Source organism: Muntiacus reevesi, chromosome 1 (assembly GCF_963930625.1).
Source record: "Muntiacus reevesi chromosome 1, mMunRee1.1, whole genome shotgun sequence".
In the NCBI taxonomy this organism is placed as follows: domain Eukaryota; kingdom Metazoa; phylum Chordata; class Mammalia; order Artiodactyla; family Cervidae; genus Muntiacus; species Muntiacus reevesi.
In genome coordinates, this window is record NC_089249.1 from 185,328,097 (window position 1) to 185,352,132 (window position 24,036).

General features: G+C 47.9%; 1 protein-coding gene and 1 non-coding gene across 2 annotated transcripts; one reads left to right on the forward strand and one right to left on the reverse strand.

Moving 5' to 3' along the window:
• The first annotated feature begins 664 nt into the window (after positions 1 to 664).
• SLC35E1 (solute carrier family 35 member E1) lies at positions 665 to 18,881 on the forward strand. The gene is made up of 6 exons (XM_065917503.1): positions 665 to 1,145; positions 1,576 to 1,646; positions 3,930 to 4,067; positions 5,102 to 5,227; positions 15,900 to 16,145; positions 16,611 to 18,881. The coding sequence occupies exons 1-6, from the start codon at positions 716 to 718 to the stop codon at positions 16,839 to 16,841; spliced, it is 1,242 nt and encodes a 413-aa protein (XP_065773575.1). The 5' UTR covers positions 665 to 715; the 3' UTR covers positions 16,842 to 18,881.
• On the reverse strand, positions 7,571 to 7,643 carry TRNAW-CCA (transfer RNA tryptophan (anticodon CCA)). The gene has a single exon. It is a non-coding gene; the product is annotated as a tRNA-Trp (tRNA).
• Positions 18,882 to 24,036: the final 5,155 nt, after the last annotated feature.

Consider the following 24,036-nt stretch of genomic DNA (forward strand, 5'->3'; position numbering starts at 1 on the left):
ACTGCGACTCCCAAACTGGCCAGAAGACCCATGCCAAGACCCATGCCACGTCGCTTCCCTTCTCTGGGCTTCGGTCCATCAGTCGGTGAAATGAAGACAGTAATACCACAGCGCATTTTCAGACGTGCTCCAGGGCGCTCTGGGCTGGCCCCTCAGTTGGAGTGCAGCCACGGGAGTTCGCTCTCGGTTTGCAGAAAGAATTTAGCCCATGAAGAGGTTTTCACCATTCGGTTTCTCTCCCCGAAAGGTCTGGTCTTTTACCTTTCTTTGTCTTCCGCCGCCGACCATCAGGAATCTGGCTGGAGGGCGCCAATGTAGCCCGGATATCGAGGTTTGACCCGCGAGCTCGATCGCCCGCTCACAGACACCGACATAGCGGGGTCCTACCGCTCCCTCCCGCCCCTCCTGCCTGTGCTCCGGGATCCAGTCTACGCTCGCTCAGGCCAGCCCACTACTCTCAGAGCCCTACTGGGCTCACGGTCCCCTTTCCTTCCGCTTCCGGGACAGACCCCGCCCTTCCGGAAGTCCACCCAAAGGAAGGCGGGGCCTACGTTCGCTACGTGGTGGCGGGCGCGTCGGCCGGCGCGTGGCGGTGACGGAAGCGACGGTGGCTAATAGGCAGCAGCGTTGGCTGACGCTCCCACCCCCGTCCGGCCCCGCCCCCGCCCGGCGTCGGGCCGTCGGACGGGCGGGAAGGGGCGGCCGCTCGGGTAGGATGGCGGCGGCGGCGGCGGCGGTGGGAGTGGGCGCGGGCGCCGGGGGCTCGGGAGCCGGCGGCGGCGGCGGCGGAGGGGCGCGCGAGGGCGCGCGGGTGGCAGCGTTGTGCCTGCTGTGGTACGCGCTGAGCGCGGGCGGCAATGTGGTCAACAAGGTGATCCTGAGCGCCTTCCCATTCCCCGTGACCGTGTCGCTGTGCCACATCCTGGCGCTGTGCGCGGGACTCCCGCCTCTGCTCCGCGCCTGGCGCGTGCCCCCGGCGCCGCCCGTCTCTGGCCCTGGGCCCGGTCCGCATCAGTCGTCTGGCCCGCTGCTACCGCCGCGCTTCTACCCGCGCTACGTGCTGCCGCTCGCCTTCGGCAAGTACTTCGCATCAGTGTCCGCTCACGTCAGCATATGGAAGGTGCCCGTGTCCTACGCGCACACTGGTGGGTGCTGAGGCTGGCCTAGGGGGCGGCGGCTGGCGCACGCCACCTGGGGCTTTGACGCTTGGGTAGGAGTGCGCCGGCTGGGGTGCCCTCGACGGCCTGGAATGTCGGGCTGAGAAGTCCGTTTCAGTCCAGAAGGCGCTGGAGGCCGCCAAAGCTTTTAGGAAGAGAGGGACACGCGCAGGGCTCTCCGGGAGGGAAGGGACTGAGAAGAAAGCTGGGAAGTGAGCAAAACCCACTTTTGCTCAAAAAAACCCCAACAGATCAAAACTGTTGGGTTCAGGGAGGGCCCACAGGTAAAGAAGAGCTGAAGTGACTTGAGTCGCAGCCAAGCCTTCCTACCCCTCCACCCCAGTGGGGTTGGGACAGGTCCCAGAGTGGGTTCTGGGACTAGCGCAGCTCCCTGAATGCCCCTACCCTCTCTTTGCAGTCAAGGCCACCATGCCCATCTGGGTGGTCCTCCTGTCCCGGATCATCATGAAGGAGAAACAGAGCACCAAGGTAACCTAGGAGGGTTCTGGGCCGGTGGGGGCCCCAAAGGCTTCCCAGATGTTGCTGAGCTGGTGACGTGGTCCAGGTTCCTGGTCTGCAGGCTGCCTGGCTTCCTGTCAAATAAGGAAGTCATCTTCTAGACCTCTGGTGGCTCTTTTGCTGCTAACATTCCGGAATCACCCCCAGGGCAGTGTTCCTGAGCATGTGGGGTGTGTGTTCCTGAGTTGTTTCTGATGTATGGTCTCAGGATGCTGCCGCCCGTCTCAGATCCAGCGGTCCTCCCTGTTTGAATTCCCAACCTGGGGTTGCTGGTAGGCAACTTGGATAACTTGGTCCCACCTTGACCAGACCACCCCCCCCCCCCCCAGTGGAATGAGGGTTGGAATATCTGACTCCTTGCTGGAACGGAACTCTGACAGAGTTTTACATCTTTGCAAAAGATAGCGGTCAGGCTCCGGATTTCTGGGGTCAGAAGTGAGAAACTAGTCAGAGGAATCTGATGTTGGCAAAGCCCAGCAAAGTCTTAGAAATAAAAACAGCCAGGAATTGTGAATGTCTGGAGATGGAAGCGAGAGCAGCCCACAGAGCCCAGGGCTGCATGGGGAAGATGCTCTGGGCACAATCCAGGGTCTGTTTGAGGTGCCAAGCCAGGGTATTTCCTGGCTTGGAGTGAGAGAAGCTGTGGCTTCAGCCAGAGACAGCCTTGCCCTGTGTCCTTAAGTGGAAGTGGGATTCCTGTTGTCCCAGCTGGAATCCATTTCATGCTGGACAGAGCGCCTCTTTTCTGTGTGGTTGGTTTCTGGCGTCCTGTATTTTATGTAACTTAGAATGGCGGGGCCCTGGATTAGCTTATAGAAATGGGGCCACCCCGGCTGGTGTTTTCTTTCAGTCAGTCTTGTCCCCTGCCAGATCTGGTGTGCCCTGCAGCCCACCCCCAGGGTGGTGGCAGATGTGACTGGTCTCCACAGGTCGGAGTTGACCAGGAGGTGTGTGGCTTGCTTCTCTCAGTATCACACTGTGTTTATCAGGCTTCCTGATAGGGTCATTGTTCCTGGCTTGGGCAGGGAGCCAGAACCTTTCACAGGGAGGAGAGACGGGGGAATGGCTTAGGCAGGAGACTAATGATGATGATAGAGTAAGTGTGGCCCCACCCTTTCCAGATCAGGTTGGTGATCATTTCATCTCAGGGAAAGCAATGATACTTCAAAAGGAAGAACCTGAGGGCCAGCCAGTAGTGAGGGAGCAGGAATTCTGGAATTCAGAGCTCTTACTCACCCTGTGTATGTGGGGATGGGGTGGGGTGCCTCAGCACCTCCTCCCAAAATCTCTGAAGTGTTTTTCGTGTTTTGTTTTTTTTAATCTATTTATTTGTTTTGGCTGTTCTCCATTCTTAGTTCCCTGAATGGAGATCAAACCCTAGCCCCCTGCATTGGGGGCAGAGTCTCAACCAGGGAAGTCCCCAAAGTGCTTTATGAGGATCCTCTGTAGGGGAAGGATGAGCCAGGAGTAAGGAAAGCCACATGTTGGGTATGGACCCCATTTCTCTGGAAGTTGGGAGCCTATTTAGCCGTGAGAGCTCTGGGACTTTCCAGGCCCGGAAATGCTTGAACCTTCTGGAAGACCCTGGTCACAGCACTCACTCCTCGTTCTTGTAGCCAGCAGTTGCTGGGTGCCTGCTAAGGGCCGGGCACCAGCATAGCGCCGTGAACAAAGAGCTGCCCTCAAGGAGTGCAGGGACGCAGACGATGTAAAGGGTGCTCTGGTGGGTGGAGAGCACCGCTCCCAAACACACAGCTGGGGACCCTGACTGTGTCTAGGGAGCATGGGTCAGGGGGAGTTCTTGGCCTTTGTGAACTGACCCCTGAAGGGAAAGGAGGTCTCCAGCTGGAGAAGGTGTAGGGGGAGTGTCCTCACCAGGGATAACTGCATGTTGGAAGAGTGCAAAATAAGAGGGACCCGGGAAGCCCATCAGAGGCTTAAAGTTTCAGATCCTGGTGTGTTGGTGGCGGCAGCTGGGTAGATCCTATTAGGACCAGCCTTGGTTTGTGGCTCTTAATGGGGGTGCGGGGGGGCCCACAGTGACACAGCTCTGCCCTCAGGTACTCTGAGAACCATCTGCCTCCCCCCCACTCCCCAGAGTATTACTGTCACAGCTGACACTGGCATCCAAAGTGGTAGGTGGTGTCCCCCTGGGGAGGGAAGAGAGAGCAGTCAAGGCTTTCTCCCGGGCATCAGTGTTAGGCGGCCCAGCTCAACCCTGGCCTGTCAGCCACTCCTGCCATCCTCTTACAGGTGTACCTGTCACTCATCCCCATCATTAGCGGCGTCCTGCTGGCCACCGTCACCGAGCTGTCCTTCGACATGTGGGGGCTTGTCAGCGCCCTTGCTGCCACACTGTGCTTCTCGCTTCAGAATATTTTCTCCAAAAAGGTATTGGGGTGCTGCCCAGGATGCACCTGCTGTTTCTGGGGTGTGCGGGTGGCATCTAAAAAAGTAGCCAGGTAAAGATTTCTTCAGTGTTGGAACAAAAAACATCCTGTCACCCTTCTACTGGTTTCTATTGTTTTGTTTTTTAAATAGCTTTATTATTATTATTATTATTATTATTATTAGGAAGTTGACTTACACTCAATGTGAAAAAATAGAGAAAAGCACAGTGAAAAGAAATCAGAAAATTTATTGAGTACCTATTGTGTGACAGACGCCGTAGTAGGTGCTGGGGACCAAGACTCAACTGAGACCTGCCCCCTGGCTCAGGGTTTCCTCTTTCTTGAGGAAAGTCACAGTACTGTTCCCTAACGAGAACTACTGTTAATGCTAGGGGTTTTTTCCTGCATGGTTTTTAGAGTTGCAATATTATACATACTTTTGAAGTTTTGCTTTGCTCATTATTTTAACATCGCATTTTCCCATATCATTAAAAATTATCGCTAACTCATAATAATCACATTCTTTTCAGGTACCATAATTAACACAGTTGGTTTCCCTTTTGCAGCTGCAGATTATTTCCAACTATTCCCTACAAATAGTACAATTTATGACCATCTTTGTGTTAAACATTTTTCTGTTTCTCAGGTTACTTCCTTTTGATGAGTTTACCACTCTTGGGTCAGAGGGTACGAGATATTTACAGCTCTTGATACACTTTGCCTACTTGTTTTCTGGAACCGTGTGCCAATTTAGACATTAACCAGTACCATCTCAGAGTGCCTGTTTCACTGTAGCTTCACCAGCAGTTGAGTGCTGCTGTTTCTGTTTTTCTTTTCTCGGTCCTTTGCATATGAAACACTGTGCTTGTTTTAGTCATGGGCAGTGTGTCTCGTCATAGGTGCGCTTGTAGGTTTGGCAGTCAAGGTCAGATACCAGGAATAATGTGCGGTCACCATGTTTGGGGCCTGGGTAAGCGGAGCCCCTCTTGCCACTTATAGTTACAACCAGCCTTTAAAGAGGTTTTCTCTCTTTAGGTTTTAAGAGATTCAAGGATCCACCATCTCCGGCTGCTGAACATCTTGGGCTGCCATGCCGTCTTTTTTATGATCCCCACGTGGGTCCTGGTAGATCTCTCGGCTTTCCTGGTTAGCAGCGACCTGGTGAGTTGGCCTGTGCCAAGAACATGCCCTTTTCTTAGCTGGTTCCGAAGTAGGTGCTTTGTCAGGGAATTACGCCTCTGTGTTGACTGGGGCATCGGGCTTCTGACCGCCAGCCCTTTTAGCTCTCAGCTCTTCAATGATTCACATTGCATGCAGTCAAGGAAGTCGGCTTCTTGTGTATTTCCTTCTCAGTCGTGCTAGATCCCAGCTGCTGGTAACTACTGCATCCGTGCCAGTGCATTCAAGGAAGAAGAAGCGGCAGCACAGGCGGCTGTCTCACCCTCAGTCTCATTCCGGTCTCACTTGGCCTTTTTGAAACTGCTTGCACTGCTCGAGTCCCTTCTTGGCGTCATCTCTGTGCGGACTTCCATTGACTCCAGATGTACCCAGAGCTCTCTGAGCTGAGCCCAGGAAAGAGCATCTTCCCACACACCACCTACAGGACCAGCCTCCAGAGAATGTACTAGAAACTAATGCAAGCAACAGTGATAAGGAGCTGGGCATGACTCTTCCAGGTCTGAGTTGGATGGAGTCAAAGTAGGGCTTAATGAGGTCTGACTGGATTCTTTTTTTAAAGATCGGTGTATCAATTTTTTTTTTAACTTTTAGAATTTATTTTTTGCTTCGCTGGGTGTTCGTTGCTGCTTGGGCTTTGTCTAGTTGGACCGAGCGGGGCTGCTCTTCAGTGCAGCCCAGACTTCTCATTGCAGTGGCTTCTCTTGTTGCAGAGCACAAGTTCTACGTGCGTGGGCTCAGTAGTTGCAGCTCACGGGCTTAGTTGCTCCACAGCATGTGGAATTTTCCTGGACCAGGGATCAAACCTGTGTTCCCTGCATTGGCAGGCAGATTCTTAACCACTGGACCACCAGGGAAGTCCCTGACTGGATTCTTGACAATGGTCTTTAATCTTTACCACCATCTATGGGTGCAGTGGCGGTTATCTCTGGTTTCAGGGTGAGGAAACTGGCTCCATGTTCTAACTTCGCTTCCTTGTTGATCAGCTGTCATGTTTCTGTGACGAACTTGCCATCAATCAGATCAACCAGAACTAGTTTATTACCTGGAAGTACAGTGCACAAAAAGCAATTTACTGCCTCTCTCGCCTTTTCAGTTATGAGTTTTCAGAGTAAAGAGTTAGAGCTTACTTCAGTGTTAACTAGTGAGTTAAGGTTTTGTTTTTTTCAGGTGAAGGAGGGTTCTTTTATTGTTTTGTATTCCTGTGAACTCATGCTTGTCAGGTGTACACATAATTTTTTAATATTCAGATTATCTTTGCTTGGGCCGATAGAGTCCTTCCTGTTGGCTCCCTGTCCTCCTGAGAGCACCTATCAGCCTTTGGAAGCTTCTGGTCCCCCAGGAGGTCTTTCCTCATCTGTGCACCTCCCATCCCAGAGCTCCTTCAGGAACCCAGGTTGCTTTCCACAGAGAGAGTGGTGTTCAGACACCTGCTGAGTGCTGTGTGTCCTCCCTTCTGTTGGGTCCTCGTCTTTAAGCCTTTGTAGTGGAAAACTAAGACGCATTTGGTGGCATAGGGGAGAGTTTATCCCAGTTCATTCTCATTCCAGTGTAATACTGCAGGATTTATTATTGCTTTGACTTTTTTATTTGCATCTTTTTTTGGTACACTTGACTTCTCACAGCATTTCTCATTCACACACACCGGAGCTATTCATACATGATTGAACTGCACACACGGATAGTTGCTTCAGAGTGAGTCCCTGTGAGACAGCTGCAGGTAGACTGTCCTTAGAGCAGCCTTCATTACAGATGGACAACTGGAATATTGTGTTCCAAGGGCACTTGAACTGGAATATTGTGTTCCAAGGGTACTTGAAATAGTTGTTTTCACAATGTGCCTCTGTCACCAACTTCATGTACGTTTGGGTTCCTTTACTTCATTTGTTTTCAATTTTTAGGCAATCCCACTCCTACCCCACATAGTGTATGTCACACCTTTATGTTTCCAAATGATATGGCAGGGTTTATTCAAAGGAGTCTTGGCTTCAGTTTCTGTTGCCTCCTCCCCCCACCCCTGTAAATAGCCATTTTTATGATCTTGGTTTACCCTCTTAGTGTGTGTGTGTTTTTTCCCATAAACATAAGCAAATTTCTATATATAGTCAGCCCTCAGTATCCACAGATTTTTAACCAAGGATCAAAATTTCAATCCAGGGTTGGTTAAATCTGTAAATGTGAAAGCTGTAGATAGAGAGGGCTGAGTATAAATTGTACTATACCATTTTATTTTAACTAAAATTTTAAATTAATTAATTTATTTGGCTGCGCCAGGTCTTAGCAGCACTTGGGATTTTTTTATGATTAGCTGTGGTATATGGGATCTAGTTCCCTAACCAGGGATCGAACCTGGGCCCCCTGCGTTTGGAGCACAGAGTCTCAGCCACTGGACCACCAGGGAAGTCCCTGCAGTACGCCGTCTTATTATATGAGAGACTTGCGCATCCTCAGATCTGGGGACTTCTGGAACCAATCCCCCACAGGTACTGAGAGCCAAGTGTGTTCATTTCTCCACCCTGCTTATACAAATAGTGACTCTTTAGATATTTTAGATATTTAGAAAAGGTTTTCACCAGTAACGCATTCTGGGATCATCCCACTCTGACCTGTCGGGTCTTTCCTTTTCCTTTTGCTGGCTGCTCTGTGGCCTCTAGGTGTGGCGTCAGTGCTGTCACAGCGTGCTAACTCATCGGTGTCTCTGTGCGCACTCACAAACAGCTACACGTAGATTTTGCTCTGCTCTCTCGCTGCTCTCTTTGCTTTCTCTTGCATTTAGGACGTTTCTTGGTTTTCTTTTAGTGATAAACTTACTTGTCTTGCTATTGGTAACCTCTTTTTTCTCGTCAAGGTCGTTTTTTTGTTTTTTAAGTTTTGATTGGGCTGGGTCTTCGTCGCTAGATGCAGGCATTCTCTGGCTGCAGTGACCAGGGATTGCTCTCTACTTGTGGTGTGCAGGCTTCTCACTGCAGTGGCTTCTCTTGCTGCAGGGCATGGCTCTAAGGTATGCAGGCTTTAGTAGTTGCCAGCGCACGGGCCCTGGCATGCACACCCCGTAGTTGTGGCGTATGGACTTAGTTGCCCCACAGTCGTGGCATCTTCCTGAACCAGGGGCTGAACCTCTGTCCCTTGCATTGGCAGGTGGACTTTTAACCACTGGACCATCAGGAAAGCCCTGAAGCCATATATTTTTTACCTTGATGGGGCCCTTGTACATTTTCACAGTAGCCCTAACAGCACACAGTATTCCACAGTGCTGCCTCCTGAAAGTGGGGTTCCTAGCGGGGCTCCCTGACCCTTCCCTGCGTCTTCCCACAGCAGCCAGGTCAGTTAGGTTTGTCCTGGTGCTGTGCTCCATAAGGAAGGGAGAAAGCTCAGGCTGGAGAGCATCATCTGGACCTGCTAATCACCATGTTTCCAGGAATCAAAGGCTATAGCAGCAGGCAGTTCCCAGACATGTTCCCAGACAGTTCCAGACCTGCTGCCAACAGCTCAACTGTAGCCAGGTATGAATTTCCAGACTCTGAAGCAGGTGGCCCAGTTTTAAAGCTTGAACAGGATGGGTGAAGCCAGTATTTGAGAACTAAAAAGTAAATGGAACAGGCAGGCTGGTGGAGAAAACCAGATTACAAAGTACCACTGAGCCAGCTGTGGGTTTGCTTTCTTTTGCCTCCTGTATCTTCAGCCTGGACTTAAAGCATCTGGAAACACAGAAGTGGGCACTGGGGGAGGAAGAGAGTGAAAAGCCCTCTTTACTAGCTTGCTGAGGGGGGGAAGGAGATTCATGATGCTCTGAGAGCATAGGGGGAATCCTCTGTTTTCTGTTTCCTTTTCCTTTGTCCTCTCACGTCCCAGGCCCCCAGCAGTCCCATTTGGTGGTGGCAGCAAGGTCCCATAGGCACCTAAGATGCTGAGGTGGGCAACCTCCCTCTTCAGTCGCAGGATAGGATTAGCCCCTGTTGCATTTTTTTTTTTCTTTTCTTCATCCTCCCACTGCTTGGCCCCAGATGGAGGTGCATTTGTAGGAAGGAATCAGAGTCGGGTTATTAAGTCCAGCTTTCTGACTGAATGATTGAAAGAGGGAGACCTCAGAAACCAGAAAATACCAAGGAGACATGGAAAGAAGGAACCTGGGGGAAATGATCTCATAACATACCATAAAAGAGACTACCCTGGTGTTCCAGTGGTTAAGACTGCACTTCCACGGACGTGGGTTCAATCCCTGGTTACAGAACTAAATCCTGCATGCCGTGCAGTGCGACCAAAAAGAAAAAAAGGTGGGGCCAAAATGGAAAAGCAAGCAGAAATCTGAAATTCAGTTAAAGTTGGAAAGACAAAATTACCATTTTAAAAATAAAACAACAAAATCCTGAGCTGCACATGTGAGGATCTGATCCTAACAGCATACAAAGACAGTATATAGTCTACTACCCAGGACCAAGACTGGTTACTGGTAGAGCACACCTGGGACAGAGCTGTGTCCACTGAAAAGGCTTTGAAAACAGAACTGGTGTTGGAACCGCTACCCAGTGGAGGCTGGTCAAGCTTGTAGCCTGAACCTAGCTGAGTCTGCTAAAACCAAATATCAATATTCTCCATGGGACCTAGAGTCTTATAATATTCTAAATGTCCAGGATATAATCCAGAATTACTGGGGATACAAAGAAACAGAAAAATTTCAAGTCTTATGAGAAAAGACAGTCAACAGATGCCAGTACTGGGATGACCCAGATGTTGAAATTATTGGACAAAGCCTTTAAAGCAATTATTTATAATCATGCTCCAAGAATGTTCTTGACACAAATGGGAAGAATAGAAGATAGAACCAAGTGGAAATTTCAGGATGGAAGAAACAACTTAGACTCACTGGATGGTATTGGATGAACTCAGTAGCAGAATGGAGATGACAGAGGGAAGTCCGTAACTTGAAGATATATCAGCAGAAGGTATCTAGTTTGAACCACAGAAAGAAAAAGATTCAAAGACAAAAAAAGCTTGAAAACAGAAAAAGGATGCATTATTTATAGGAGAACAGCAATTTGGATAACTGTGGGTTTCTCATCAGAAACCATAAAGTAGAATAACATTCGTAAAGTACTAAAACTAAAGAAACGTTAACACGTAATTGTATATCCAGCAGATACAGAATTTCCAAAATCAATGGATCTATAGACGATCAGGAGTAAAGAACTGAACACCACTATCAACCAACTGGAAATCTCATTGACATTTATAGAGTATGTTACCCAGCAGCAGCAGCAGCAGAATAGACATCTTTTCAAGTGTACATGTGGAAATTCACCAAAATAGATCATGTTGTATGTCATAAAAAAAAAAACCTTAAGAAAAGGGTTGGAAATATACAAAGTATATGCTCTGATCGTAATAAAATTAAAAGTAAATAACAAAGAGGTAACAGGAAAATCTCCGAACACTTGGAAACCAAACAGCACATTTCTAAATAATCCATGAACCAAAGAGGAAGTCTCAAGGGAAAAGAAAAAAAATTTTAAGTGAAGCAAAACTGACCCTTCCAAAAAAGATAGAGGGATAAGACAGTATAAATAATCAGGAATGAAAAAGGTAACAGTACTGCAGAACTCACAGAACTTAAAACCATAAAAATACTACTGACAACTCTACATACATAAAATCAACGACAACTGAAATAGACTCATTCCTCATAAACCACACACTGTCAAAATGTACCCACTCCAGACGAAAAAGATAACCTGAATCTTATAACTGTTAAAGAAATTGAATTCATAGTTTAAAGCCTTCTAAAAAGAAGTCATCAGGCCCAGATGGTTTTATGGGTAATTTCTACCAAACATTTAAGGAAAAATAAACACCAGTTCTGCACAATTTCCTGTGGAAAACAGAAGAGGAAAAGAACACTTTTGGTTCATATTAACAAACCACAAAAAGGAACAATATCCCTTGTGAGCATGGAGGCAAAAGTCCTTAATAAAATATTAGAATAAATCAAATGCAGGGATATGTTAACATACTACACTATGAAAAAGTGAGATTTAAATAAAAAATGCAAGGCTATTTCAGTACTTTGAAATCAATCAATGTAATCTACTGTAATAGCCTGATAAAAAACACATAGTTATGCCAACTCATGCAGAAAAGGCATTTGACAAAATCCAGCATCCAGTCATGAGTTTTAAAAAGTCAACACACTAGAAATAGAAGGAAACTACCTCAGCTTGATCAAAGGCATATATAGCTAACATAATGATGAGAAATTGAAAGTTTTTTCCCCTAAATTCAGGAATAAGGTAAAGATGTTCACTCTCAACAGGCCCATTCCCCATGATACTTAACACTACAGCCAGAGCAATAAAACAAGATAAAGAAATAGATTTGAAAGGATGAAATAAAATTCTTTCTACTCAACAAAATCTTATACTTCTTATATTCAACTGTAAATCATTACTTAAATTTTAACTTTAATTTTTCTGCTGGGCAAAAGCATTAATGAAAAAAGTTGAGAAATTATCCCCCTGTGTGTATATATTTGGAGGTAGATAGATACCTATATATATATATATTAAAGTTTTTTTTAATATAGAAAAGCTGATCGGAAATTTTACATTGGCTGGCAAGAGAACTGAAATAGCTAAATAAGTTTGGGAAAGAAGACCAGAGTTGGAGGAATCACATTACATAATTTTAAGACTTTAGTATAAAGGTACGGATATTGGTGGAGAAAGACATCCATCAGTGAGCAGATAGGCAGCTTGAAATTATACTCACAGATATGGGTGGACTGATTTTTCACAAAGGTTCAAAGGCAACTCCGTGGAGAAAGGATAGTTTTTTAACAAATGGTGTTGGAGCACATGAACATCCATATGCAAGATCTGAGCCTTGACGTCAGCCTCACACGTCATACAAAATTTAACTCATAAGGTATTCTAGACCTGAATACAAGAGCAAAAATGGTAACCTTTAGAAGAAAAAACAGAGGAGACATCTTCATGACTTGGAAATAGTTTATAGACGTTACACCAAAAGCACAGTCCATTAAAAAAAAAAAATTTGCTAAAGGGGGCTTCGTCAAAGTTAAAGGCTTTTGCTTTCCAAAACACTACTAAAGAAAGACAGGCTACAGACTGGGGAAAATAATACTTGCCAGTGAGATATTGACAGAGAACTTGTGTTCAGGATATATAAAGAACTCTTAAAACTTGAGTAGTTTAAAAATAGGCCAAAGACTTGAATTTCACCATTGAGATTGTACACATGTGAAATATGTTCAACATCATTAGTCATTAGGGAAAAGCAGATTAAAACCATGAGGAGATGCCGCTTTGTATCTAATAGAATAGCTCCAATGAAAAGTACTGACAGTACCATGTTTGTCAAGGATGGGGCGCAACTGGAACCTTCCTGTTGTTGGAGCAGCTGCAAAATGGTGCAGCCACTCTGGAAAACATCTGGGAGTTTCTTCTGAAGTTAAACATACACTGACCATATGTCCCAGCAGTCTCCTGGGTGTCTGCTCTAGAGAAATGAAACTCAGGTTCACGCAGAAGCCTGTGCACAACATTGATAGCAACTCTGTTTATGATCACAGAATATTGGAAACAACCCAGATGTCCTTCAGCAGGTGAATGGAGAAAGAACCTGATGTGTTTGTACAGCAGAACATTTCTCAGCAATGACAAGGGTACCAACTGTCATCCCTTACAACAACTTGGGTGGGGGTCACAGGCATTATGCTGAATCAAAGAAACCTGTCTGAGAAGGTTCCATGCTGCATCTTTCCAGTTAGAGGACCGTCTCCAAAAGACAAACCTATCATGGAGAACACCTAGGTGGTTGCCTAGGTTGGGGGAGGGAGGGCGCATAGAGAAGCCCTGGAGAGTGTCATGGGGTGACGGAGCTGTTCTGAACTCTGATGGTGGTGGTGGCTACACAAATCAATATATGTGTGTTAAAACACATGGAACTATCCACCAGAAGGAAGAAACACTCAACTTTTTTGTATGTCAGTTCTTTTAAAAAGCTGGGTTGGATGGGTTGCTTTTCTGGAAGATATCTTTGCAAGCAGTCTGCCTTGTAAAAATAGCTTGTAAGTCCCTGTGGGTCACTTCAGGGAAGAATTCCTGGGAGAACAGGCCAGCTCGCCCTGAAGGCAATTCTGAGCAGGTCCCTACTTGGATCTCCCTTACTTTTAAGAGGACTATGTGATCCCTCCCTATCAGAGGGTGCTGGAGATAGAATCAGACCGCTGCCCAAGGACTGCTGCAGCTCCCTTCCTGGCAAGGCCACTAGACACCACTGTCCTGAGAGATCCAGCTGTGTCCTCCCATGGGAGGCCAGAGCAGCCTGGGAGCTGGCCTGAGATCAGCCCAGGCTCTTTGAGGAGTTTGTGGTCCTAATGTTTGCTAGTTGGGGTTTATGGTGTTCAGCCAGTCAGTTTTGTCTGATTCTTTGTGACCCCATGGACTGCAGCACACCAGGCTTCCCTGTCCTTCATCTCCTGGAGTCTGCTCAAACTCATGTCCATTGAGTTGGTGATGCCATCCAACCATCTCATCCTCTGTTGCCCTCTTCTCCTTCTGCCTTCAGTCTTTCCCAGCATCAGAGTGTTTTCTGATGAATTGAGTCTTCCCATCAGGTGGCCAAAGTATTGGAGCTTCAGCTTCAACATCAGTCCTTCTAATGAATATTCAGGATTGATCTCCTTTAGGATGGACTGGTTAGATCACCTTGCAGTTCATGGAACTCTCAAGAGTCTTCTCCAACACCACAGTTTGAAAGCATCAGTTCTTCAGTGCTCAGCTTTCTTTGTGGTCCAATTCTCACATCCATACATGACTACTGGAAAAACCATAGCTTTGACTATATGGACCTGTGTTCGCAAAGTGCTGTCTCTGCTTTTTACTATGCTGTGTAGGTTTGTCATAGCTTTTCTTCCAAGGAAGAAACCTCATTGCTCTGGTCACCTTCTGCAGTGATTTTGGAGCCCAAGAAAATAGTCTGTTACTGTTTCCATTCTTTCCCCATCTATTTGCCATGAAGTTATGGGACTGGGTGCTATGATCTTAGTTTTTACTTCTAGGCCCACTTTATTATGGTCGCTTCATTCTGGCAAGGGTCAGATGGTAAAATTTTGTTCTTTAAAATTTGTATTTATTTTATTTTTGACCGTGCTGGGTCTTTGTTGCCGCATGCAGACTTTCTCTAGTTGCGGCATGCCGAGCTTCTCACCCTGATGGGTGCTCTTGTTGCAGAGCACTGGCTCTAGAGCATGTGGGCTTCGGTTGCTCTGCAGCATGTGGAATCTCCCTGGACCAGAGATTGAACTTGTGTACCCTGCACTTGCATTCTTAACCACTGGACAACCAGGGACATCGGCAACTAAAGTTTTGATGATACCATCATTTTCTGTTCGTTTGGCTTGGGATTGTTTTAAAGCACTTTCAAAACCATGATTGCATGTGGTCCTCACAGCAGCAGTGTTATACAGACTCATCAAAATCAGTCTTGCAGAGATGAAGCCAGAGAGGTTGGGCAGCCTGCCTGGGGGCTCCCAGTGATGGGGCAGACCAGAGCCTTGGGTTCCCAGCCTTGTGGGGGGAGTCTTCACACACCCAGGGGCTGCCACCCCAGGACCTCCCCATTTGATACAATGCAGAATGTCTACTATGTCTGTGTCCTCCTAAAATTCATATGTTGAAACCTAAACCTTACAACATGATGGTGCTTGGAGACAGGGCTTTTTGGAGGTGATTAGGTCACGAGGGTGGGCCCATGATGAATGGGATTTGTGCCCTTCTAAGAGGCCCCAGAGCTTCCCTGGTGGCTAAGCATAAAGAATCTGCCCACCAGCGCAGGAGATGGGAGTTTGACCCCCGGTCCAGGAGGACCATATGCCATGGAGCGACTAATACTGGGCACCACAGCTGTTGAGCCTGTGCTCCAGAGCCCACAAGCCCTAGAGCCTGCGCTCCACCACGAGGGGCCACCACAATGAGACCCGTGTACTGCAACTAGAAAGTAGCGCTTTCTCCCTGCAAGTAGAGGAAAGCCCGTGCAGTAATGCAGAGCTAGCACAGCCAATAAACATATAAATAAAATTACTTTTAAAGAGAGAAACCCCAGTGTTCCCTTGCCACTTCTGCCCTGTGAGGACCCAGTGAGGGCCACTGCACCAGGAGGGCGCACACCAGATGTGGAATCTGCTAGCGCCTTTATCTTAGACTTTAGCCCACGGAACTGTGAGAAATCAACATCTGTTTTTTGTAACCCCTCTAGCCTGTGGTACTTTGTCACAGCAGCTCAGACAGGTGATGTCCAGTATGTAGACCCTGCTCTGCTAACCCAGAGCCCTGACCCTCTCTGCCCAGGGACAGGGGAAAGCTCTGGTCCGTGTCATACTCTGCACCCCTTAAGTACCTGATGTCCCCCTCGAACCTCCACTGCCTTGGCAGGAATGGGTGGTGATTACTATTGCGGTGCCATGCAGAGTTGTGAAGGACAGACAGTACGTATAAAGCACCTGGTATCACACGATGAGCTGCCTGGGTCTGTTCCCCTCCTGGGAGTGTGACCCCCGAGAAGCCACTGTATGTCACCACTCCCACCAGGGCAGGCGAGCTGCTCTGACCGCAGTGCTGTTCTCGTTTCCCCATCACTGCAGACCTCTGTGGCCCAGTGGCCTTGGACGCTTCTGCTCCTGGCTGTCAGCGGCTTCTGTAACTTTGCCCAGAATGTCATCGCCTTCAGCATCCTCAACCTCATCAGCCCTCTGAGCTACTCGGTCGCCAATGCCACCAAGAGGATCATGGTCATCACGGTGTCCCTCATCATGCTGCGGAACCCCGTCACCAGCACCAACGTCCTGGGCATGATGACGGCCATCCTCGGAGTCTTTCTGTACAACAAAGTGAGTCTGGGCTGGGGAAGGCTGTCTTTTGACACCCAAGGAGGCACCGAGCGTTGGTGGAAAGGATGGGGCCTCAGCAGGAACCAAGAGGCAGGGGTTCCAGCTCCCAGCTTTGCCACTGTCTGGCTTATGGTCTTGGCTCCACTCCCTCCATCCTGGGCTTCCACTTTCCCTCATAGATGCCCCAGGCTCACGCCTCACTCTGTTTTGGCTCTCAGTTCTACTGAGGCTCTATTGGGAATTTCACTCCTTCCTCGAGAAGGTTCTGTGTATTCCCCTGTGAAGCTGTGGGATGGCTGGCAGGGAGGGCTGCTCCGTTAACTGTGCACTGGGCGTGCTCCAGCTCCATTTGGGGTGACTTGTGTCACCTTGAAGGCCTCTTGGCCATGAATCCCGAGCCCCGCTGTGTCCTCTGCGTGCACCCCAGGCATGCAGCTGATGGCGTCACTGTTCTTGACTTTGCAGACCAAGTATGACGCGAACCAGCAAGCCCGGAAGCACCTCCTTCCCGTCACGACGGGGGACCTGAACAGTAAGGAGCACCCCCGGAACGCCTTGGAGAAGCCCCACAACGGCACGCTCTTCCCCCCGCACAGCGACTACCAGTACGGCCGCAACAACATCTTGACAGATCACTTCCAGTACGGCCGGCCCACCTACCCAAACTCATACACTTTGAACCGATACGACGTGTAGAGCCTCGCGAGCTGGGCAGGATGTTCTGCCAGTCCTCTCCTCCATCCCCGCCCCCAGCAGCATCAGAAACTCCTGACAACCAGTGAATGTACAACCCAGCCAAGGGGGGATGGTGCGGAACCAGCAGAAGACCGTGGGGACCACCACCCTGAGCTCCGGTGTTTCACGCCCTTTCTTCCGGGAGCCTTGTCTTCTGAGGGCAGCGTCACTCTGGAAACCTTGGCTAGGTTTTTACCTTTCTGTGTAGACTTACTTCCCCAAGTCTGTTCTTCAGAGTTCTTATTCTGCTTTCCAGCCAGGACCCTCTCTGGAAAGGACACAGACCTCAGCGGGCGAGATGTGCTTTGCAGGGAGGGTGGCGAGGAAAGGACTCTAGGGTGGTGCTTTGTGACTGGCCACTGTCAGGCAGGCGCAGGACCGAAGCAGGTGTGGAGCAGAGGAGTGCAAGAGTTATGAAAACATCTCCAGCCACAAAGGTGGACTCAGCTCTGGGTCAGCCCCATGACGGTTTGCAATTCTGGCCAACATTCCTCAGTGCAGAGCAATTGCAATTAGCATTGAATCCTTAGAGCCTAATTCTCTCACCCACAAGTCAGAGTTGGTGTGCCGACCGAAAGGGAAGGGTGGCTGCTGACTCCCGACTCTCTTCCTTTGCTGGAATGGAACGACTCTCCTCTCGGAGCAGCAAGAAGAATCATTCGAAATCATGTTCAGCATTCCAAGCTAAACTACAGTACTCACTTTGTTTTCTCACGAGCCTTCAACACTGTGCTTAACAGGATATCTGGTGAGGAGATGTTGGTTTTATGAGGATCTTGCATTTTTCTAGGGCATATTTTGCAGTTGTCTGTTTTTCGCCTTGGTCCCCCACCCCTCATCCCCCTCTTAGGGGATGCAGGATGCATGCAGATTGGCTTATGGTTGGAAGCCCCTTTGGTTTTTAAACGTTTAAAAATAAGAAAGGTTGCTGGCGATGCCTGTCTCGACATATGTCTGCATCTAGTAGGAAGGAATGAAGTGTTCTGAAGTGCTTTTCTAGTGACCACAACCTCTGAAAGTGAGATGAATCAAGAATGTCATCTCCATACTTTTGTGTCACAGAGCTTGGCACTCTGATTCCGTTAGCTGCTCTAGCGGTGTTTCCGTCAGGATCTGAATCACGTCCCAGGGAAGGGGCAAGCACCAGGCTAGGACTTGGTTTGCCAAATCAGTCTTTGGTCAAGAAGTTTGGGTTTTAGCAGAATCACATCACCAGGAAGATTATGTGAGCTCCAAGGGTAACCCGTGTGCTGAGGTCCAGGTCAGGACACTGGCATCACAAGAGATTGTGGCCTCAGAGGGGACCCTCCCTTGACTGCTGGCTGCCTTCTTCCTCTGCCCTGCGCCTACCCTCTTGAACAGGCACTTGGTTTGATCAGCAGATGGGACCTCAGGTTACCTTTTACCTTCTGACATGTGAGATGGTTCTCTGCTCCGAGAGGAAGTGCCAACCGTAGCTTATGTTCAAGTCCTGTTTGTTTTTGATAGTTGGAACTTTGTACATAGAGGTTACATTTTGTCGCTCATGGATGGGCAGCTCCTGGAGAGGTCATGAGGTCACCTTCTGGCTTGAGTTTAGTACCAGTGGCCTCAGGAGAACCATTTGATGTTGGCTTGCTTTTTACTTACTTTGGCCCCAAGTTCTGAGACTTCGCTGTGCGCAACAGGAAGGGGCCGTCCTCAAGGATGTTATTTGTGAACTTGCCGAGTGCCTTCATCAGAGGCAGTAGTTGGACCTGCAGTTGGTCCACAATAAATGGGGATAATTTTGCATGGCAAAGAGATTACAGTAATTGTCTTTATGATAGGAACTGATTCCTTGAACATAAAATTGAACTCCAAAATGAATTATGCTTTTCTGCAGGTTTAATGAAATTTCTGAGGTTTCTGAAATTTGTGTATTTGTTTTTCCAAAGCAAGATCTGCTGGTGAGGGGAAATACCTGACTGGTTTCATTACGGTTTATAAATGAATAAACGGATATTTAGTTCTGTACATAAATCTACAGTGAGTACATACACTGGAATGAGACAATCATATTCGATCAGATCAGACGACAAAGACATACTTTTGAGACTTGAAAGTTCAGAGTGGACGTTGACCTCATGAAGGTCGGTTTTCCAGCCACTTGCTGCCCTGGCTCAGCCACTCCTCCTCCTCTCACATCCACATTTGCAGTTGGGTTCCTTCACCCTCCTCCCTGCGGGGGTCTGTAACAGCAAATTTAGTTAACCCATCCGTGGTGTGGCCTGCAAAACTAACTCAAACCCAATCCCTTCATTTTACTGAAGGGGGGAAACTGAGGCTCAGAGGGCATTTTTAAATAGTGTTTGTTCACTATCTTGAGACTCAGTGTGGAATTTTTAAGCACCTTATTTTAAGTCATTAATTATTTGGGAAAAATCAAACCCGTTACAAAGGAGAGAAGCCAAACAGGTTCAAATGAAGAAGCACCTGGAGTTTCTGAATTTTGCTGCGTATTTAGCACGCATCGTACAGCAGGTCCTGTGTTATCACTGGGACATAACAAGACCTGGATCCCTTAAGGTCTAACAGCCTTAGGGCAGAGAACATTAAATTATTGAAGAATCTGAAAATTGTGAACTCTCTATGTCACCGTGTTTTCAAGACTTTTCATGCTGTAGACTGTTCTGCGGGAATGATACTGTGTATATTCTTGGATGGCATTTACCAAAAATAAATGATGGTCTCCAGGGAATTAAGATTGGTCCCAGTTTGTCGATGAAGGGCCCCTTCTGAGTCACTCTGTCATCAGTGTGTCCAGCCACAAAACGTGTAAGAGGCCGAAAGAGCACACCAGCTTGGTCCCCACATCCAGGTATATTGCAACCTTTTTATTTTTCTGAGCCCAGATTTAGATGTGTGATTCACAGATTTGTGAGACAGTAGGATAAAACCAGAAATCACAGCATCACAGTTAATGACATGCCTTTATTGAACAGAGTAACACGGAAAATCCAAGAATGTTGCAACAGCTGAGCTTATGCACATCTGTGTGAAGGAACAACAGATCACACTGAGTACCTGATACACGTGGGCTTTTCATACACAACCCTCAAAGGGCTACCCTTGGCCTTGCCTCAGGTGAAAATCGGGCCCAGAGGGGGTAAGTAACTTGTCCAGGATCACACAGCTACTGCAGTCTGCCTCCAATCCCACTTCCCCCCATATCACTCAGAAACCACTGCCAACAGAGAGTTTCCTTTCATCGCAATAGACAGGTAGGTTTCTTCTAAAACAATTGCCTACATCCTTCTGTTCAGTGATTTACTGAGTGCTTAGGTGGTGCCAAAAGCAGGAAACAGATACATAAGCCTCCTGCCCTCTAAGCACTCAGCTCAATTCCTAGATGTGTGACTAAGGAGCACACAGGTGCTGTGTTAGAGGTGGGGGAGAAAATGCTAAAGTGCAGGGTTATTTGAGGGGCACATGGGCATGTGTTGACATGCACTTTCAATTCATAGAATATTTTATTCACGCATTTTTTAATACCTATGTCTCATTTAACTATCAGAACCCAAGAGGCAGATATTAGTCCATTTTACAGAGGGAAATGGCAACAGAGAAAGTCAGGCTTGGCCCACTGAACAGGGCTGGAATCCGAGTGTCAGACTCCAAGCCCAGGGTCCTCTGCCCTGCGAAACAGCCTCAGTATAGTGAGCGGCTTTGTTTTGTCACCTTTGCCTCACACACTCAAAGATCTCTCCTTTGCTTTCACTCCCCTGGGCCCCCGCGACAGGAAGACCCTGGAGGAGCCCTGATGTCCAGGTGACACAAGCAGCTTTGCAGCTATCTGCTGCAGGGCCACGCATGGTGTCACAGTCTGGGAGTCGGGCAAAGAGCCAGCTTCAGGGACGGCCTCCTTGCTCGGACACAAGAACTGGAGCCCCTCTTCAGAGATGTCCTCTCCCAGCCACTGGAATCCTCCTTTGTCACCCCAGGGCAGCTCTTTTGTGACCAGAAGTCCGTTTGGTGACAGGCAATCAGGCCCAAGGAGTGCTCATTGTCTAGGACACAAAAGGATCTCAGTTCCCACAAGGCATTCCTCCTGCCGTGGCTTCAGCTTGTTGACCACATAGCGTTCAGTTATTGCAGAAGATGAGGCTATAGCCACACAAAGCTTTGGCTTTATTGAAACCATGGATCTACATGGGCCTAGATTTCCTCAGTCAGCCACTACTTTTTTAAATAACAACTTTTATAGTCTATATATAATTTTTTAAGTTTGGAAAAAAAATATTAAAGCCAAAAGATTAACTATACAAAGGTCAAAAAGAAGGGGACAGAGAAAACAACTTGTTTTATATACATATAAAGGTGCTTGTGAACAATTTATCTCTGAAAAGGTACACATGAAGCTAGACATAGCAGTTGCCTCTAAGAAGGATATATGTACTTTCCTCAAAACTGGCATATTGCCCATAATATTTTGTAAGCTGCGTTTTAGTAACATTTCCCTGGTTCTGTGTCTACTCTATATGGTATTAGAGGATGTGCTACAATTAACCAAGCCCTATTGCTGCACCTTAAGTACTATTTTAATGTGATAAGTTTGTATTGCACAATGTTGCACATGCTTCTGATCTAGGATAAATTCCTCCCAGCACATTTGCAGGACCAAAATGGGCATGCATATGGGTCTTAAATTCTTGCCTTTTTGTTACATGACTCCCCTCAGCAAGTTCATCTCACCAAGGAGTGTGCGCTTTACTTGTTTACTTCAAGAGTTCTGTTTCTGGGTCCTTGAAGATCATCTCTGTGCAGCAGCCTCGACTTCTAGCAACTGTCTCTCTCCTGCTTTCTCCTGACAAGTGGATTCTGATTTGGCCCACTGAAGTAAGCCTGGGGAAGGCTTTGTGATGCTTAAATTTTCAGTCTCAAACAGCATTTTAAACACTATGAGATGAATGTATGATATAGTGGTCAAGGGTATACAACCTTTTTGGTGAGTAGCTGAGCAACATCAGCATTGAAAGTGCAAACCCTCTGACCTCAACACCTGTGTACACGCTAAAATTTTTAACAGTGGTTTAAAAGCACAACCAACCCAAGAGACTCCGGAGATTGGCTTCACTAAGGTATGGTAAATCCACACCACATTGTCCTATGCAGTCATTAAAGACTGACCACATGGGAACTTCCCTGGTGGTCCTGTGGTTATGACTGCACTTCCACTCCAGGGGCATGGGTTCAGTCCCTGGTAGGGGAACTAAGATCCCACATGCCATGGTGCAGCCAACAAAAGAAAAAAGGATACAATTTGTTTGGTTCAGAGATCCTGTTAAGAATCTGGTTAAGTGCTGTGTATTTTCATCTCACGAAAATACACGTGTGCAACAGGGCTATCTCTCTAGTCCAATCGTGGTGGATCACAGGTTAAATTTCTTTTTGGCTACACTGGGTCTTCACTGTTGTGCACAGATTTCTCCTGGTGGTGGCTTCTCTTGTGGAGCACAGGTCCCAGTGCCTGTGGACACAGTAGTCGCGACACAGGGACGCAGCCGCCCCACAGCACGGAGGAGCTTCCCAGATCAGGGATTTAACCGGCGTCCCCTGCAGTGCAAGATGGACTCTTAACCACTGGACCACTAGAGAAACCCCGGGTTAAAGCTACTTGACACAGATCTTGACTGATACAGAGCAATCACACTATCCAGATTTCTGAGCATTATACGACACAGAACATCCCCGTGATAGTCCCTCTGCCCAGAGTGTTCACATAGCTGGTTCCGGGGTGGGGATCTCAATCAAACCTCACCTCCCAGGGGCCCTCTCAGATAACCGTATCAACGTAGACACTGCCCTTCTCCCTTATCATAGTCTTCACACCCTTTGGTTTTCTCAGTAACACCTTTGACATGATACATTTGTTTACTTATTTATGGGGTCTGCCTATCTTAGCAGTGGGCTCATGAGAGCAGAGATTAGGTTGGACTTATACATTGTTTCATCCACAAGTTACATCCAACCTGCCTTTCTGTGAACCAAGGATGGTCTTTACAGGTGAACATTTGCAATCAACTGAGGACAACAAAGACTGGCTTGAATCTTCAACGAGCACTGCATTCTTCTCATTAGACCTATATTTTAAAAACTGTACTCAATTATTAAGTTTTAAATTCCACCAACAAGTATTCTGGACGTTTTTATCTTTGGTTATATAAGCACCTACATAAAAGCCTCGTTTTTGGCTCTTGGCCATCAGAGTCTATAAAATACTTGCTATCTGGCCCTTTATAGAAAGCTTGCCGGCTTCTAGTCTAAGGTAATATCTCGTGTACAGGAGACAAATCATAAGCGTCAGATGGGAGAAATTACGAAACAACAAAAAAGAAACGTATCTAAAACACAGAGACATCCATTTCCACAAAAAAAGATACCGTATAATCAAGCAAGTATTAATGTGAACAAAGCTATCTCAAGAGCGTCAGGTTACCGGGCAAGTCCCCAGTTTACATGTCTCTTAACGCATACTGCTGCTTGTTACCTTTCCCCACAATTGGCATACATTAACATCATAGTTTTGGAAGCACTGTAACTGCATCTTTCAGGATGGCACCGCGGCCTCCGGACGCGCGGTGTAGAGGGCCCAGCACCCGCAGGTCTTGGGCCCTTGCTCGATCACCGCTGCTTAAACGACTGCACAGAAGCCAGGGGAGCCCCAAAGGGGCGCACTCGGAGGCTGGCGGAGGTGAGGGTAGGGGTTTCCCTCGCCTTAAAATCTTATCAAACCGCTGGGTCGAGGAGAAGAAACCGAATTGAAGGATCTCTTGAACCTCAACAAGCCAGTTCCATCCCTGCGAAGCCCATAGCTTCTCGGTTCGGCTTCTACCTCCGGGAGGGCCCAGGGGGGATGTGACAGGAGCCGCGTCCAGGAGCCTCCCGGACGTACCTCACCTCGTATTTTCCTCACCGTCGCCCCGCGAGGAGAAAAGAGGCCCTGATATGGGCAGGAATCCCCCAGGCTCCCTATTCCCGCAGAGAACGCGGCCAGTCAAGCCCTAGGATTGCAACGCGGACAGCCCGCCAGGGGCTAACGGTCGTCTGCGCCATTCCAGCCATTGCCCGGCGTCGCGCAACAGGAGCTCACTCTGCACATGCGCCGAAGAGCCACCGCAAGAGCGCAACGCTAGCC

Coding starts and splice junctions, on each gene's coding strand:
- SLC35E1 (XM_065917503.1), top strand. CDS start 716: ATGGCGGCGGCGGCGGCGGCGGTGGGAGTGGGCGCGGGCGCCGGGGGC. Junction 1,146..1,575: donor CGTGTCCTACGCGCACACTG/GTGGGTGCTGAG, acceptor CTCTCTTTGCAG/TCAAGGCCACCATGCCCATC. Junction 16,146..16,610: donor GAGTCTTTCTGTACAACAAA/GTGAGTCTGGGC, acceptor TTGACTTTGCAG/ACCAAGTATGACGCGAACCA.